Genomic DNA, 16714 nt, shown 5'->3' with positions numbered 1-16714 from the left:
AAACACAGCTCTCGTGGGGGCCTTTGGGGAGCAGAGAACCATAGACCGTGCTGAGCATCCATTTTAACAGTTACCAGCAAGGGCCCTGAGAGGCAGAGGTTTCTGAAGTGAAACAGAACCCAGAGGCCTTCACAGGGATTCACTGTGGAATCAGCTCAGATTCCAAATACCTTGTCTTCACGCAATTATGACCGAGGAAGACAGTTAGGATCTCTGTCTCCCCCTCAAATAAATGACTTTTAACAACAGGGTATAAAAGTACTTTCTTCACAGTAAGTAGTTTGAACTTCACTTGCCACATCTGTTAGATGGGTGTGTACATATGCATATTTATAGGAAAAAGAATGATGGAAAGTCTAGAGATCAAATGTTATTTAGTGGTTATCTCCAGGTATAAAATTATGAATTTTTTTCAGCTTTATATTTTGGTTTCCCAAGTTTCTTTCGTTGAGCGTGTATGATTTTTCGATTAGATAGATAAAAGTGTTTTGTTTTAATAAAAGTTATTTTTAAAATATTTCATCACAAAAAAATTGTCCTCGGTCCCTTGTATTTCCTCCTTTCTGCAGCAGCTAAACCTCCCACGGTCTGAATCCAATGGAGGTGCCCTGGTCACAGAGGCCCAGGTCCATTTTGAGATGTGTCACGGCCCTAACAGCAGGAGAGCTGGATCCCCGGGAGATGGAGATCCCACCGTGAGGAGTGATAGCGGCCCACCTCATTCCTCTCTGCTACCTTGGCTTCTGCGGTCCCGGAAAGGGACTGTATTCACGTGGCATCCCTCTGCTCCAGCTGGTCTCATGGGGCTTTGAGGAGCAGTGAGGAGCTGCCCACGAGCCCAGGACAGCTGTGCAGGCTGTGTGTGTGGAGTACAGTTTTTGAAAGCAGGTGCATTGGCCTCCAGCACATCCCATACCTGTGGGACTTTGTGCTAATAAACCACTTAGTCCCCCTGAACCTTGCTTTTCTCACCATCAAAATGGGAATACTACCACTCACTGGAGACTAAATGAGATAATACATGCCAAGGGGGCACAGAAGCACCCCTGAAGTGTAGATACTGTTCTTATGAGAATACCTAGAACACAGGGGCTTCAGGGCAGGTTCTCAACCCAGAGTACCCTAGGAAGCTTGTAAAAGATTCTGAGGTCCAGATGGGGTGCATACCCTCCTGTAGATACAGTCACAAGACTTGCCTTTACCATTCATTGTGTCCCCTCCACAAATCCATGTCCATGGCATCCCTCCCATTGGCTCAACATCACCACCTCCAGGAAGCTCTCAGCAAGTCTCCCATGCTAGCTGGAGTCCCTTCAATACCCAAATTTGATTTAGAATTCATGTGGAATTTGCACTTGCCACCGTATCAATTGGAAAACATTCTCAAGCTAATATTTGTATTTTCTACCTATTTGTCTTCTATCTGATGCTCAGCAAATGGGGCCTTCTGCAGGCTGGGACACGCTCTGGGCTCTGTGCACACTCCAGGTGATCAAAAAAAGGCCAACTGATGCCATGGACCAGTGGTTTTCAAAATGTAGTCCCAGGACCTACAGCATCAGTATCACCTGGGGACTTGTTAGGCAAAGTCTCAACCCACCTGGAAACCATCAAGTCTACAGGTTAACTGTGGGGGTGGGGCCCAGCTTCTGTGTTAACGAGCCCGCCAGGTGGCTCTGGGCTTGCTCATGTTGGAGGAGTGCTGAATTAAGCTAAGAGCTAGTCTCCCCCTGTGTGCCAAGTAAGGCCTTTGCTTCCCCAATAAGAACAGGGCCAGCAGGAGTCTGAAATTTGTCAGTGTTCCATGGTATGCAAATGTGCATATAACATTTCATAAGAACAGAGCCCGCTATGAATAGTCACACCTGCAAATTCATGGCTAAAAGAAATCTCTGCAGTGCAGTTTCATCTCTTTTGCCTGTTTTACTGCTGGCACTCATATGAAAATTTGCCAGAACACTAAAGAGTACCCCTTATAGGTTCATTTTTTAAACCTAACTTTTCCTGCTTTAAGTGGACTATGTTGGCCAAGTAGACTACTGGGCCAACTGAAGTAGGTGGAGATGTTCAGATATTTGCACAAAAGCCCCAGGTTCCATGACACTTCGAGTCCGTGTGCTCGCTTTCCTAGATTTTTCTGACTGCTCCTACCTTCAGCAGTTATCACACGTTGCTTCCTCAATGTGGGTTCCCCAAATAGCTCCAGCCTCCCTTCTAATCTGGTTAAGAAGACAGATAACCCTGCTTGGTTAAACTGTGTGTAGACCAAGAGTAAAGAGGCCTGAGGGTGGCTCTGAGGGGTCAAATCCTGGGCCTGGCAGGTCAGCCTATCTCTTTCATCAGCCATGGCCCCTCCACACGCCTCAGCCTGCCCAGTTGGATGGGATGACTTCTAGGGTGTTGAACATTTAGTTTAATTGCGTTCTTTCAGACTGGGGGAAAAGACGTCAGTTTTCAAATCAGGGTGCAGGAAGGGAAGTCAGGTTACCTGGTCCTGGAGTTTCTGGAACATCAGTGGGTGTGGTTCCTCCAGTATCTTCTCATTGAGCCGGGACTGGCCCTCGACATTGACTTGTGATGAGGCCTTGCTGGACAGAAAGGTCATGTAGATCTCCTTTGCCTTTTCCTGCATCTGGGGGAGACACAGAGAGCCTGTCTGTTATCTGCGAGTACAGCCCTTCCCGGCCTGAGCCAAGAAGGAGCCACTGCTGTAAGAGCCCTGGGAGATCTGCCTGAGACTCCAGAGCGAAGCTAGAGGGTGGGGGTGGGGCAGGGGGCATGGTCAGCCTGGCCCCTTCCCCTCCCCTCCCATGCCTCTGAAGTCACATATCCTGTCTCAAAACTGCTACACTAAACATTTCGAAATGATGATGGAAAGAATCCCAGCCCAGAGTGAGGGACATTCAGTAGCATTCACCACCATCCCATGAATTCTCCAAATTAAGACCTTGAGGGAACATTATTCAGCCATAAAAAGGAATGAAGTACGAACACAGTCTACAGCATGGATGAACCCTGAAAGCGTTATGCTCAGTGAAGGAAGCCAGACACGAAAGGCCACATGTTACATGATTCTGTTCATATGAAATATTCAGAATAGGCAACTCCATAGAGACAGAGAGATGAGTGGTTGGCTGGGGGAGGGGGAAATGGGGAGTGGCTGCTTAATGAGTAAAGGGCTTGTCTGGAGTGATGAAAAAGTTCTGGAACTAGATAGTGGTATCACACTGTGAATGTACGTAATGCCACTGAACTGTACGCTTTAAGATGGTTAAAACGGTAAACATGAGAGCCCTGAAAAATGGTTACCGTGGTAAAATATGTCTATTTCACCACAATACAAAAAAAAACAAGTTAAACCATGAACACATATCCCAGCCAGTGATCAAGCCCCTACTATGTGCCAGACACATGCTACGTATTTTGCAGCTATGCTGCCATTTCCTTAATCCCTTGGATCCCCAGCAAAGTGCTATTTTCCTCCTAGTGCCACATCCCTGATGAGGACACAGAGGCCAGGAGAAGTGACGTAGCTTATCCAGGGAGGCTGCAGGGAGACACAGGACCGTATGACTCCAAAGCCTGATATTTCTGCTCAGTTCCATGCCTAAGAGATACATTATCCTCCAGATGAGGCACTGTCAGCCTTCCAGGGCTGGGGGGTTGTTTTCAGGGAAGGAGATGTGAGAACTAGCAAGAGACAGAACACTCGCTGCCTGCCCTGAGTCCCAGGAGCGGTCGGGCGGGAAGGCATCAGCCCTAAGGAGGCACAGCGTTGGGAAGGCTTGTCAGCAGGGCTGCAAAGGCTGTGCGCCTCTGCACTTAGGTTGCTCCAAAACCCCCCGGTGAGTGCTCTGTCTTAAAAACAGCAGGCCTCCGTGCTGGGGTCCTGCAGGGCATCCCCTGAGGGTTCTGTGCTCTCTGACTTCCTGTGCTTGCACCTCACAGGCGCCACGTATGGGGGCTGTTTCTCCAAACATCAGAGACTCCGTATTAACTCTCCCTACAGAGGAAGCCAGACAACAAACGCCTCTGAAATGCAGCCATGGAGCTATGATTTGTCGGGGGAAGTGAGCGGGCTTCTCGAGGTCTACCTAGAAAACTGCCATCTCTCCAGAGAGCCCACCTGGGGCCCCACACATGCTACAGAGCTTGGCTTAGGAAACCTCAGGCTCTGAAACCCTTTGGCCTCATGGAAACCACTGGAAGGCTTCAATACCAGGTGCTTGAAAGAAGGTGGAAAGCAGTCCTTTAACTTATTTCTGCGCCAGGGACTCGTTGACAAAAGACCCCGTGAAATGGGGGCCTGATCCGCTCCCGTCCCCCAGAAAGAAAGCCTTGGCAAGACCTGCAGGAAGACTGCCCAGGTGGGGGCCTAAAGATAACATGGCTATTCCAGGGGACAGGCCTGGAGACCCAGGTGGGGTAGTACTTTGGGGCCGCCCACCTCTCAAAGATCCACTCCCTCCAGGAAGCCACGCGCCTCCCTCCTACCACCCCCATCCTGTCATAAAGGAACATCTTTGGAAAACCACTTCCTGTTTTAACGATACTTCATAAAAGTAGACTTTCAGCCAGTCAGATTAGCAGACTCCATGTGGGGGCCTAGAAGCAGAAACCACTTTAGGCCTCGCCTCCCCCTTGAACATTCACACACGCACACACACACACACACACACACATTTTCCAGATGGATCTAGACTGTCTTGGGTGGTTCTGAAAAGAAGTACAATGAGTCGCTTGAGGCTTGCGGGAGAGGGCGGGAGGGAGGACAGGAAGCAGGCTGGGGGGGAGGGGGCCCTGTAGGTGTACTGGCCTCAGGCCTCTCAAACCCCCTCCCCACAAGTCCCCAACACACAGCCTCTGTCTGGGATGAGTGCGGGGTCCCCAGGGTACAAAGGCCCAGGCCCCCCTTGTCTCTGACTGATTACTCAGAGTGATGGCTTCATGGGCAGAGCTTATCTGGCTGGGTAGGAAGCGTGACTGAGAAGGGAAACCCTGAGACTGCCAACCGCAAGCCGATCACGGGAAGGCCTGGTGTCCACGCTGAGAGCACGTAACAAAAAAGAAGAACCAGGTCTCTCAAGTTATTTTCATATATTTTCCAGAGCTCAGTGAACCCTATCCTAGCTCCTGTGGGGACAGGGTGAGAACATCTCCCACCGGTGGGGCCGCCTTGGTCTAGACCCTTGGTGTGACCTGGAAGGACAGTCGGCCTTTACAGCCTCCACCAGAACACCTGCCCAGCTGTGGATAGCAACCGTGCCCAGCACCCAACCCTGCCCCAGACGGCGCTGGAAAACGATCCCCGCTGGGCCCGTGCGATGACTCCCGGCATCAACCGGAGGGCCACCCGTGGGAGTGTGTGCACCCAGGTCTGCCTCCCAGACACTCCCCAAGCCCGGGGGTCTCCCTCCCACCCTGGCAGCCCATCAGCCACCGCCATGCTCAGCAGAAGTTAGCACTCAAACGCTGCTCCCCGCAAATGCGCGTTTAGGGAAGCAAATTCACTTTCGTATCAGCCCGAGGAGCAGAAATCGACCCAGAACAATGCCAATGACATGAGCAGCCCACAGCTCGGACGAGCGTTGCTCTGTACGTTCTGGCTCCTCGCCCTCATCCAATAAGCATCCTTTAACTTTTCCCAATGGGAAAATAAAACAAAACCTCTTACTCCACGTCCCCCTATAGCTAATGACTTCTTACGGAAACATCTCAAAAGAACAAAGTGTGCATTTTATGTCTCCTCGTTCTCCCTCCCACCTGCCCCCTGCCCCTGGCTTCTGCCCCCCCCCCCCCCGCCAGCTCCGCCTCCCACCCGCTCACTGACGTCCTTCTTCTGGACCGTTCTCCAGCCCCTGGCCCTGCTCACCCATGCTGTCCTCTCAGGATTCCCCAACACCTCCCCACGTCTGTCTCCTTTGCCAGCTCCTGTCCCTCTGTCCCCCCCCGACTCCCAGGAATTCTGGGGTTTCCCAAGTTCTGTCCTAGGCTGACTGCTTTCCTAACCATATACTTTCGCAAGGTTTCAGTCCCTCCCTCTCCCCCAAGCTACTGATTTCTAGACATGTGGGCTTGGATGTCCCAAAGACACCTCGCACCTAACACCAAAGAAAGAAGTGGTCTCCTCCTGGCTGGTGGGTCCTGTTGTCTCTACTGCAGGAAGCTGGGAATGGCAATCCCCTAACACCTCCCTCACCACACAGCCTGCCTGTCACCAAGTCCTGCTCACCTCGCCTCCGCCAGCCCGTTCCCCTCTGTTCCCATCACTCTGCCAGAGATGGACAATGGGATAGGACATACAAGGAAATGAAAGGATCAAGTCCCTACCTTTATTAATATCGGCTTCAGAAAGAGAGGCAAAGAACATGTCAAGTAAACGATTTGAGAATACTTCTAAGAAGGGGCTCAGGAAATGGAAAGCGGTTGGAGGGACAGTGACTGACTCTGCAGAGAGCAACAAGAAGAAACCTAGGCACCTGCAAGGTTGGGGGAGAGCGTGGCAGGGGTGGGGCTGCCAATAAGAAACGTCCAAAAATGGCAGGAACGCAGGGGCATCTGGGAGCCCAGGCAGGAGGGATGAAGAGGGCAGCAGAAAGAAGCCGTTAGACCCCCAGGTCCCGACCCCCAACCCTGAGCAGTTATCCACCCGCTAAGCCCGAGAGCCTGGAGTGTTCTACTTTAAAGAAATTGACTCAGGGACGCTGCAGACAGAGGCAGGAAGGAGGGCAAGGAAGAGATGCCACACTGAACACAAGGGTGAAGTGAAATTCTGCACACAGATGCCCAGCAAATTTCTCCCAGCCCAGCCGACTTGAGATATGTTTAGTTTATCAACACATGGGGCTTGTGGTCACCAGGAAGAGACTAGAGGGCACCAATCTATAGAAAATAAAAGCAGGAAAAAATTCCCTAGGAAGATTTAAAGATGAAGTTGAAGAAAAAGTAGGAGCCAAAAGCCACAGAGATAAAAAAACTAGGAGGGAAAAAAGATAAAATTAAGGGCTCAGTCCAGGGGAGGAGAGCCATCACGCGGAAAGAAACCAGGGAAAAAGGAAGGAAAGAAGTTACTAAAAAATAATGATAATAAAAATAACAATATAAGAACATTTCTCAGAACTGCAAATTTCCAGATTAAAAGGCTCCACAAAATGCCTCACGTGATGCATAAATCCCACCCCCCTCCAAAGCCTCTGACTGTATAGTGTTAGAATACCGGTGATAAAAGAGGATTTTATGTTAGAATACCGGTGATAAAAGAGGATCTTACATGTAACATACTGATTCTTAGCAGAAATAGAAGATAATGGGACAAGGTCTTCAAAATTCCGAGTGAATTCTAACCTAGAATTCAACTCTGTGCTCTGTCACATTATCCAGGAAGCGGGAGAATAGGAAAAAAATAACATTTTCACTCAGCAAGATCTTTAAAGGTCTACCTGTCATGTGCCCTTTCTCAGGAAGTTATTGCTAGTCATGCTCCACCAAAATGAGGAAGCGCCTCAGGACAAAGGAGGACCTGGGTCCAGGAGGCAGGAGAGGGGCAGAGGGAATGGTCACTGATGGCAAAGGAAGACCTGGGGATGCCCCGGTGGGAGCTGTGGTCAGAGGGCCTCAGGAGCTGTCCCCAGGGGAACTCGGACTGCAGAGAGTATCCGAGAGAGGCCTGTATAACATGGTATCGGGATGCATCTTAAAGGGCTATCAGACAGTATAAAAAATAAGAAATGCAGGGAATTCCCTGGCGGTCCAGTGGTTAGGATTTGGTGCTTTCACTGCAGGGACTCAGGTTCGATCCCTGTTCAGGGAACTAAGATCCCGCAAGCTGTGTGGTGTGGCCAAAAGAAAAAAAAAAGTAAAATAAGAAAGCAAAAAATGGTCCAAGAAGAAAAAAATGTAATCGTAGCATCCTCGTTGGCTCAGCAGTGAACAATAAAAAACACAGTTTTAATAAAGAAAATGCAGTGGACAGGGATGTAAAGTAAGTAGAAACACAGTTACAGTAAGAAGACATTAGTAGAAGACATCGGAAAGTGATGAAGTGAGCCTGGAAGGAACGGAGATGCCAGGCAGACCCATGCCAGACCCCAGACCACACTGTGAGCAGCTGAACTCCTATCCAGTGCCACCTGGACCTGGCCAAGTCCACATCAAAGGCCGGAAAAAGCAGCCCAAACCAGAGAGAGAGTGAAACGTGGAGGGTGCTGAAGGCTGACGGGAAAGAGCCCTTCTTACTCCATCTGCTTGTGAAGTGAGTGAATTTCAGATAAGGGGCACTAGGCATTTTGGGATTTTTTTTTATTTATTTATTTATTTATTTATTTATTTATTTATTTATTTAAGTAAAGAAGATGATGTTTTAGCCTTTTAGGAAAACCTTCACTATTACTTTAAATAAGAACATCAAACACTAAAATCCTGGATCAAGTTTTAGTGTTAAATAAAATATAATAAAATTAATAAATACCTTAGACCCCTCCCTCCGTAACTAACACTAAAACACTATAAAAATGCATGGTACTGTTAGATTTAAATAACGGTGCTAGTTTTTCTCAGAGCTATGATTATTAGAAATCTTGCACCACCCCACCACGTCCCCACCCCCACTTGGTTTGGTTTTTACAAATCTGAAAGAGCTGCTGTATCCATCTCAAGCCTGTTACATAGTAAACAGGCCCAATATGCATGTGCTGATGAATGAATGAATGAAAATGAATGAATGAATGAAAATGAATGAATGGATGAATTCAGGGATTGCCAAAGAATGAGCACCTTCTTGGAGCTTTTCTGGAGGTTTTATAAGACTTAAATGTTGCTTTGTATTAGAAGATAGATGTATCTCCCATGCTAATTCATGGAGAAGAGGCCCTTTACTGAAAAATGTTAAACCATAAAGAAATTGTAAAGGGAGGGAACTGCTTTGAAAGCTGACTGTGGAATATGAACACCTGGCAGCTGCAACCCCAGGAACCCCAAGGAGGGAGGGTAGGAGGCATCACGCCCCCAACTTCCTAAAGCCCCAGCATCACCACCATCAACACAGAGCCTTGAGACCCTCCCAAACTAAAGTGCTGCCTTCCTGCCTGCCAGGGGGCGAAGCAGACTGGGGAAGGCAGTGAAGGCACAGCACCGGTCCACTGTTTGGAGCTTCTGAGAATGCAAGCCCCAACAGAACGGATGGCATGTGCCTCTCTCAAGTCCACCCCTGAGGCTGTGACTGCAGCTCAAGGTGAGCAGGGAGGACGGGACCCTGCCCACGGAGGATCCTCAGGCATCAGCTAACCTGAGGGGAAATTGGGAAGGACACAGTGAGCCAGGCACTGTCCTAGGCATGCAGACACAGCGGGGGAGGAGACAGACAAAGACCACAAGGCTTATAGAGCCTGCACGATAGAGGGAAAACCAAACCTTACAGAAGATAAATAAATACAAGGTACCCATAAGCTGGTAAGCACTATGGAGAGATCTGGCTGGATAATTATATTAAAAGGACAGAAAAAAACCAACCAACATAGGTCCTATTTAAAAAGAGGCAAAAGTGAGATTCGCGTCAATCTCACAAGTGCCTTACAAACTCCATGCTGGATCAGACGTGGTAAGTCTGATTGTGAAATGCAGTCGGGCTGACTTCTCCCTGTGCTGTGTTCTTCTCCACTTCTTAAAATTAGTGAAACAGAACTCACTTCTGGTTTTACTTCCCCTGCAGCCAGACCCACTAGACGGTCTGAAGTGGAGAGCTGGGCTGCATCCTGAGCCGCACGGCCGTGGGAGAGGCGCAGCTTAACCTCCCAGACCACAGCTCGGCATCTGGAAGGGTGGAACCGTCACAGCACTGAGTGTGATGACCCAGACGGAGGTGTGAACCCCGCGGGCCTCACTGATGCTCCTCCCCTTCCCAGCTCTGTCTGCATCCTCAGGCAGCTGACATCGAGGCAGCATTCATTGCCCAGTGCCCAAAAGCAACGTCCAGGCTTCAGGACACAAACCTTCAAGGAGTCATATGCTGGGTGTCAGGGCTGAGGGCGCAGAGAGAGGCTGCCAGATTCTGGAAGCTCTGGCTGTAGGATGTGGATGGGCCAGTGCAATCCAACCCTGTGGCTTTCCGGTGTTCACCCTGGCACCCAGGTTCTCCAGCTGTGGCTCCACCCCACTCCCAGCCTCAGGCACAGCAGAGCCAGCCTAACCCTCAAGTACAAGTCTCGCGCCTTCTGGTCCTCCTTCAGCTCTTCTCTCCAGGCCTTCCTCCCCACAGGCTGTCCCCTCTTCCAGGAATACTCCCTCATCCCCAAACTCCACTTAGATGTCAGCTGAAGAGTCACTTCCCCAGGGACCTTCCCGACACCCACTGTCTGTGCTCCCACGGAACCAGCACTTCCCATTTCTGTTCTCATCACACTTGCAAAGGCTTGTTTAACAAGCAGCTTCCCCTCTCGAGGCCTGTTCCCTAAAGAGACTCATCTGTCTTGTCCCTGTGCATCACCCATGCTTTTCACAAGGCCTGGCCCCAAGCAGACGTGCTGCAAAGATCTGGCAAACTCAACTGAATTGGAGGGCACATCAGCTTCATGCGCAGGGAAAACAACTGGGTGGCTCGGTGGGGCAGGTTCAAGTCCCAGCTCAGCCGCGTGGGGACCTCAACTGCCTGGTTTGTACGCTGTAGGGGTGGCTGGCTGACCCGTCAGCCTCTTTAACCTCCCACATGCAAACTGAAGCAGAGGAATGGACCTCTGTCCTCCTGCTTTGACTCTGAGCTAGGGTTTTAGGGTAAGGCCAGATGAATCCATTGCCCAGGCCAGCATTCATCAACAGTTGTCCCTGGGCCCTGCGCTTGGTGCTGAGGGCAAAGGAGAGCAATGGGCACGCCTGCCTGAAGGGGCACAGCCAACAGCTGAGACCATTCACCCACCGAAGGGCTCAGATAAAGTCATCCAGGGAGAGAAGCAGGAAGGAAGCAAATGTGCAGCGGTTGTGCCCGGGATGGCTTTCTGGGTTGACCTAGGAAATGCAGCTCAAGGGATCTTGGAACCCATCCTACAGAGGGGAAGGGGCTAGAGTGAAGGCCACGCTGCTCCATCCTGGGGAATGAGTGTCTGAGGCAGAAAAGCCTTTGAATAAACCAACGACAGACATTTTCTGCAAACACATAATAGCTTCTGGCCTCATGGATTCCAGCCGTTTGGAGCCAGAGGCTTAAAAACTGGCAGCCCACAAGCCACATCTGCCCATGGATATGTTTTGTTTGGCAGACAAGGTTTTACATTTTTAAAAAATTAGTTCCATCACTTATAAAACTGGATGGTTTCACATAAGAATCCAAATGTCCAGTTTCTCTGGAAAAACAGGCAGCATCAGACTAAAGGAGGAGAAGATGCCTTAGGAAGCAAGATCCCTCAGGGTTCTGGGGTAAGAGTGGGCAAGCGGGCTCCCCTGGTGGTACAGCGGTTAAGAATCCACCTGCCAATGCAGGGGACACAGGTTCGATCCCTGGTCCAGGAAGATCCCACATGCCACGGAGCAACTAAGCCCATGTGCCACAACTATTGAGCCTGAGCTTTAGAGCCTGTGAGTCACAACTACTGAGACTATGGGCTGCAACTACTGAAGCCCACGTGCCTAGAGCCTGTGCTTCGCAACAAGAGAAGCCATGGCAATGAGGAGCCCGTGCACCACAACAAAGAGTAGCCCCGGCTCACCTCAACTAGAGAAAGCCCGTGTGCAGCGACGAAGACCCAACACAGACAATAAATAAATTAATTTTTTTACAAAAAGTATATGAAAACTTAAAAAAAAAAAAAGAGTGGGCAAGTAAAGACCTAGGTGGGTAGAACCCAAAGCAGGGAAAGCTCGGACAGCCACAGACCCCAAAGCATTCACTGCCAAAGTCAGCAACAACCAGCTATAGACTCTGGGGCCGGGGCAGGGCAGGCCATCCACTAATGGCCCTAATCTGCACCACTCCCTACAGCCTCACACCAAAAACCTCGCTCATGCACAGCAGTAGCCGCCCCGAAGGCATTAGCCACTAGCCTCTCAGAAGCACACAGGCAGGGCATGAGCCTTGTAAACACACCCAACGCACAAGCCTCCTTCCCCAGAATCTCCCCCACCTCCCCTGACACCCAACCTTCAATGGCAGAACATCCAACTGGCACTGGAATTAAAGGCTACCTCCTGCAAAAAGCACACATCCACCCAGGAGAACAGTCAGAAACTTTCCGCGTGGGATGCCTGCCAACTACAAGATGTTTCATAAAGATATATTGAATAGTGGACACTCCATCTGATATGTCTTCTGCTTGTATCACCACACATCTGCTTCACGACGTCCGTACAAAGCGCCAACGTGTCAGACTCTGGAGGGAGCACTCACATAACTAATTCAGGAAAAGGAATCATACTTGATGACAAACTCTCAGTGACTGGAATCGTTATTTTTACTTTCAACATCTGTCCATTTGAACAGCTCCATTTAAAAATAGATTAAGGCGCTCTTTTTTAAAACTGTTCATATTTGATCAACACAAGACAGGCTGCTCTGAAGCTTAAGTCTTCCCCCAAATCCAATGTGGATCAGATTTCTCTAGGCAATTTCAAAATTTATTGGAAAGACAACTGTAACTTTATAAGGAGAGAAAAAAATTACCAAAAATTTGATTATAGAGTAGAAGTACCTGCTTTTTATCTTGTGTTTTCTTAAAATCTTCACATGCTAGCCAAAATAAAACATTTTCTTCACTGAATTCCTTTTTTAAAAATTCCTGTGGATGAAAAGAAGAAAAAAATCTCAAACAGTATTCTACTTAAAAAATAAACAAATAATGCATTCCCCTTCAAGAACTAAGTCAAAATTCAACAAAGGAGCGTGTTCGTTCACCCCGTAAAAGCTCCACCCTGAAAACAAAGTGTATGTTTAATGTTAAATCTAGAATTTCATATGCATTTGAACTTAATGGTTTTGACATTGTGAAGAAGAGTAAAAATGAGCAGGAATCGACTCACAGTTCTCAACTGACAATAAATTACAAAAAAGTAAATTAAAGTGGAAGATATATTAGTTCCTTCCAGACTGTTTAAACAAAGTACATTCCTCTACAATCAGGCTGATTTTTTTAAACAAAAGAAAAGAAAACATATTGAGCACGTCTAAAAATGCCACAATGAAAACTATTTTCAGTTGGAGGTGTACTTTCTTTCGGCAGATGTTGCGGGGTTCGTGGCATAGCCTGCTAGGCATGGAAAAGTTTTCTCCCTGAGATCTAGACGGTGCTTACAGTGGCCTGTGTACAGGAATGCCTGCTACCTGCCTCCTTGGAGTCTGCAACAGGGACCAACAGCCTGAGGGCTTATCCTGGCCTGACCCAAGACTTAAGACAAAAGTCAGTAGGACCTGGGCAGATATTCAAGATCATTCTTGAAATTCACATGTGGTTCTTCTAACACCTGGGGTTTCTGCAGGCCATTTCTAGCCAGTCCTGACACTTCCCCATCCACTCGCCCTCCTCTTTGAGTTCACTTTGCCAGCTTTTGTCCAGCCTCTTTCACTCTGTTGATATATATTCTGAGAATCCCCAACACACATGAACAAACCTTCACGTCAGAGAGACCCAGACAACCCCCTCCCAGGTGTCACAGAGCTGGAAATTCTTTGTAGATTCTGCCAGTGAGCACAGTACCACTTCCTCATCACCCCACCCCCTCCCATGCAGCTATATAAAAACCAGAAACAGTCTGTGCATGCCCCTCCATGCTGGCCCATGACGACCCAGGAAAGTGTTTCCATCTTGGTCATGACAGGTGAGAAGTTCTTCTCAGCTTGGGACAGACAGTGTTAAAAACTGGCCTGTGTTTCCCCCACAGGCGTCTAAACTTCTTTGTGTGGTGCATCGAGCCCGGTCAACAACGAAAAAGGCAAACCCTAAATCTTTTCACGCCTTCTGGGTCTTCAAGCAGATTCTCCAGAGAAGCCGCCCATTTGGCTGTGCTCTTGGGGGTCTGGTGGCTGCTGCTGGAACTCCCATCACTGTCGTGGATGTCTGCAAAGCAAAGTTCAGGCCGTCATCTTAGAACAGGCATTACCATCATCACCATCGCCATTATGACTAAGATATAGTATTAAGGTACACACCAGAATCTACTCTCCATGCTTAACACAGTGAATTCATTCCAGTCCTGACAACAACCTTATGAAGTAGGTGCTACAATTTCCTCCATTTTACAGATGCGGAAAACTGTGGCTCCAAGTTAAGAAGGGATTTGTCATTTCCCAACACTCCCCATATATCCTTCCCCCACCCACATGTCCACTGGCCAACCCACAGGCAGCCTTCAAGTCTCCCTCAAGCCCTCCTCCCAGGGACCTTGGCTCAACGGCAACTCTTCCCCATTACGCTCTGTGCACAGTCTTATAACTACCCGGCTGTGTTGCGATTGTTTGCACGACGGGCTCTCGCCAGTCTGAAAGCTCTCTGTATCTTGATCTTGTATCTCCAGCAGGCAGCTCATTGCCTGGCACAGGTACATATGCCTGGCATATGTACCAGGCCCAGGGTGGGGAAAGGGAGGCACTGGCCTGAGGTGCAAAATTTAAGGGGGTGCCAAAAAAACTCAGGCATCAGATAAATGAGATTTTCAAGCAATATTTTGAAAAATCAAAATTAATGCAAAAAAAAAAATTTCCATAATGAGCAAAATACCAAAAAATTTAAGTAAAGGCCAGATCATCATAACTGATATTTTTTCCCTTGTGCCTCTCAGGCTCCAATATGTCTTGGTGTCACGCTGTTAGGATGGGCATAGACTAAATGAATTGGTGACTTTGCACCTGCACATCTGCTACACTCTCTTACTCTTACCTCTAAAAAGAGCCTCTTGACTAAAGGAAAGGAGATGGGAACCTCCAATTAACACACTCTGGCTACTTGCCTGCAGGAGGAAGTGACAACACAAACGCACCTCACCTACAGAATGTGGCCCCTTTCTGGAGTCAAGGGAAAAACCATGGAATGTCACTGCAGATGGGCCTAGGTTCCAAAGCCAGTTTGGCCAATTTGAACCATGTGAACATGGGCAAAACTCTGTGTAAGATGAAGATAATCTCCCTATTTCTCAGAGTTATCAGAAGGATCAAAGGAGGAAACAGATCGGGCACCTAGATGCTCACAGTGGACCCCCAAGAAATATTAGTTCTTCTCTCCACTTCCTTAAAATAATGATGAATCAAGTGAACTATTTTTATAGCTAATATGTCTTTTCTCCATTGCTTTTTCTCCCCCCCCCCCAAAGTAAAGACATGTCTTTCTAAAGAAAAGTTTGAATCTGGGAGAAAATAAACTTTAACTTAAGAAATCAGCAAAACAAATCATTTTAAAAGGATAAATTTTAAAAGTCTTATGACCTTTTTTTTTATCCATTCATCTGTCAATGGACACTTGGGTTGTTTCCACCTTTTGGCTGCTGTGAATAATGGTACTATTAACATAGATGTGCAGATATATCTTCAGCACTCTGCTTTCAGTTCTTTTGGGTATATACCCAGAAGTGGAATTTCAGCAGGTTTTTAGAACCTAGCTGTAAAAGTCTTATGACTATTAATTGCTGCAAGTAGCTAGGGGGACCATACGGTTTCAAAACGTTTTTGAAGGAAAGTTGTAACGCAGCTTCTGCGATTTATTGTATTCTACTGGGGGGTCAACACACGTTAATTTCTCAAGCAGCTGAGACTCTGTCTCCCAGCAGCTGGGAAAACTACCTGGGTTCTATATATCGATTGGCTGATTTGGGCTAAATAAAACAGAAGCAGGACGCATTGGAAATGGAGCACGTAAGAGAATTGTTTGGGACAAATCCATTCCTTTAATTGAGAGGCAAACTCACTCAAACATCACAAATGGACCTGATGCTTCTCTAAAGGGAATCTTCAGTTCGTGGATATTAAATTAGTTCTCTGCTCTCTTTGCAAATGCTAAAACACCAAGCTTCTGAACACTGCGTTTCTTCCCAACGAAGTATAAATCAAATTAAAAGATCATTATCCTAAGAAATTTCTGCAACAGGGCTCATTCTGCCAAGCATTTCACAAATTTACTCTGTACTCTACCCTAAGAATACAGTTTGACAGTTCTCTCCACTTCCCGAGCAGATCTTCTCTTAAGTAAATAAATTAGACACAAGTTTGCTGTTCCAGGAACAATCTCAGGCAGCCAGAAATTTCTCTCGCCATTGCAGAACAACTCCTTTGGCTATAAGTTTTCAACCTTGGCCTGTAGTGATTCCAAAACTCTTGACATTTTTTTCAGTAATAAACCAAACCACATTTGGGTTTTCATGGTCTCACTGTCTTGCAGATAAATACACTTGGTGGATTCCCATTTAGCCAATAGAGTACTCTGGTTAAGTAGGTCTTCTGATCAACTGAGAGATGAGAGAGCTGTGCCCACCATGAGACAATCGCTCCCTCCCTCCCCCCTTTTATTTCATACTCTAGTCATTTTGCATATTAGGTTTCTGTGCCAGCTTCCAATTGAACAAAAAGTGTTACCACTCAAAACCCACTCATCTGATCTAGTCTCCTTATTTAATAGACTGAGAAATAAAGGTCCAGAGGGTAAGGTGACCCAGCTCAGGAACTGCTGAATGGAACCAGTATTGGGACTTAAATGTGCAGGCAATTGTTCCCACCAGGCCCACCTCCATGGAACCCCAGGGTGCCTTGGAA

At 47.9% G+C, this 16714-nt stretch overlaps 1 protein-coding gene across 2 annotated transcripts in view; it reads right to left on the bottom strand.

The window, feature by feature from the left end:
• Positions 1-16714, bottom strand: part of RGS10 (regulator of G protein signaling 10) — a 36873-nt gene that overhangs the window by 11461 nt on the left and 8698 nt on the right. For both annotated transcript variants that reach the window (XM_057736245.1, XM_057736246.1), the window contains exons 2-4: positions 13915-14033; positions 12672-12758; positions 2489-2632 (exon numbers count right to left, since the gene is read on the bottom strand). In XM_057736245.1, the coding sequence (XP_057592228.1) occupies positions 2489-2632; positions 12672-12758; positions 13915-14033 (350 nt within the window). The remainder of the gene's footprint in view (positions 1-2488; positions 2633-12671; positions 12759-13914; positions 14034-16714) is intronic.

This window comes from Hippopotamus amphibius, chromosome 5 (genome assembly GCF_030028045.1).
Source record: "Hippopotamus amphibius kiboko isolate mHipAmp2 chromosome 5, mHipAmp2.hap2, whole genome shotgun sequence".
Lineage (NCBI taxonomy): Eukaryota > Metazoa > Chordata > Mammalia > Artiodactyla > Hippopotamidae > Hippopotamus > Hippopotamus amphibius.
The sequence above is the reverse complement of the archived record's forward strand: the minus strand, read 5'-3'. Positions and strand labels throughout refer to the sequence as shown.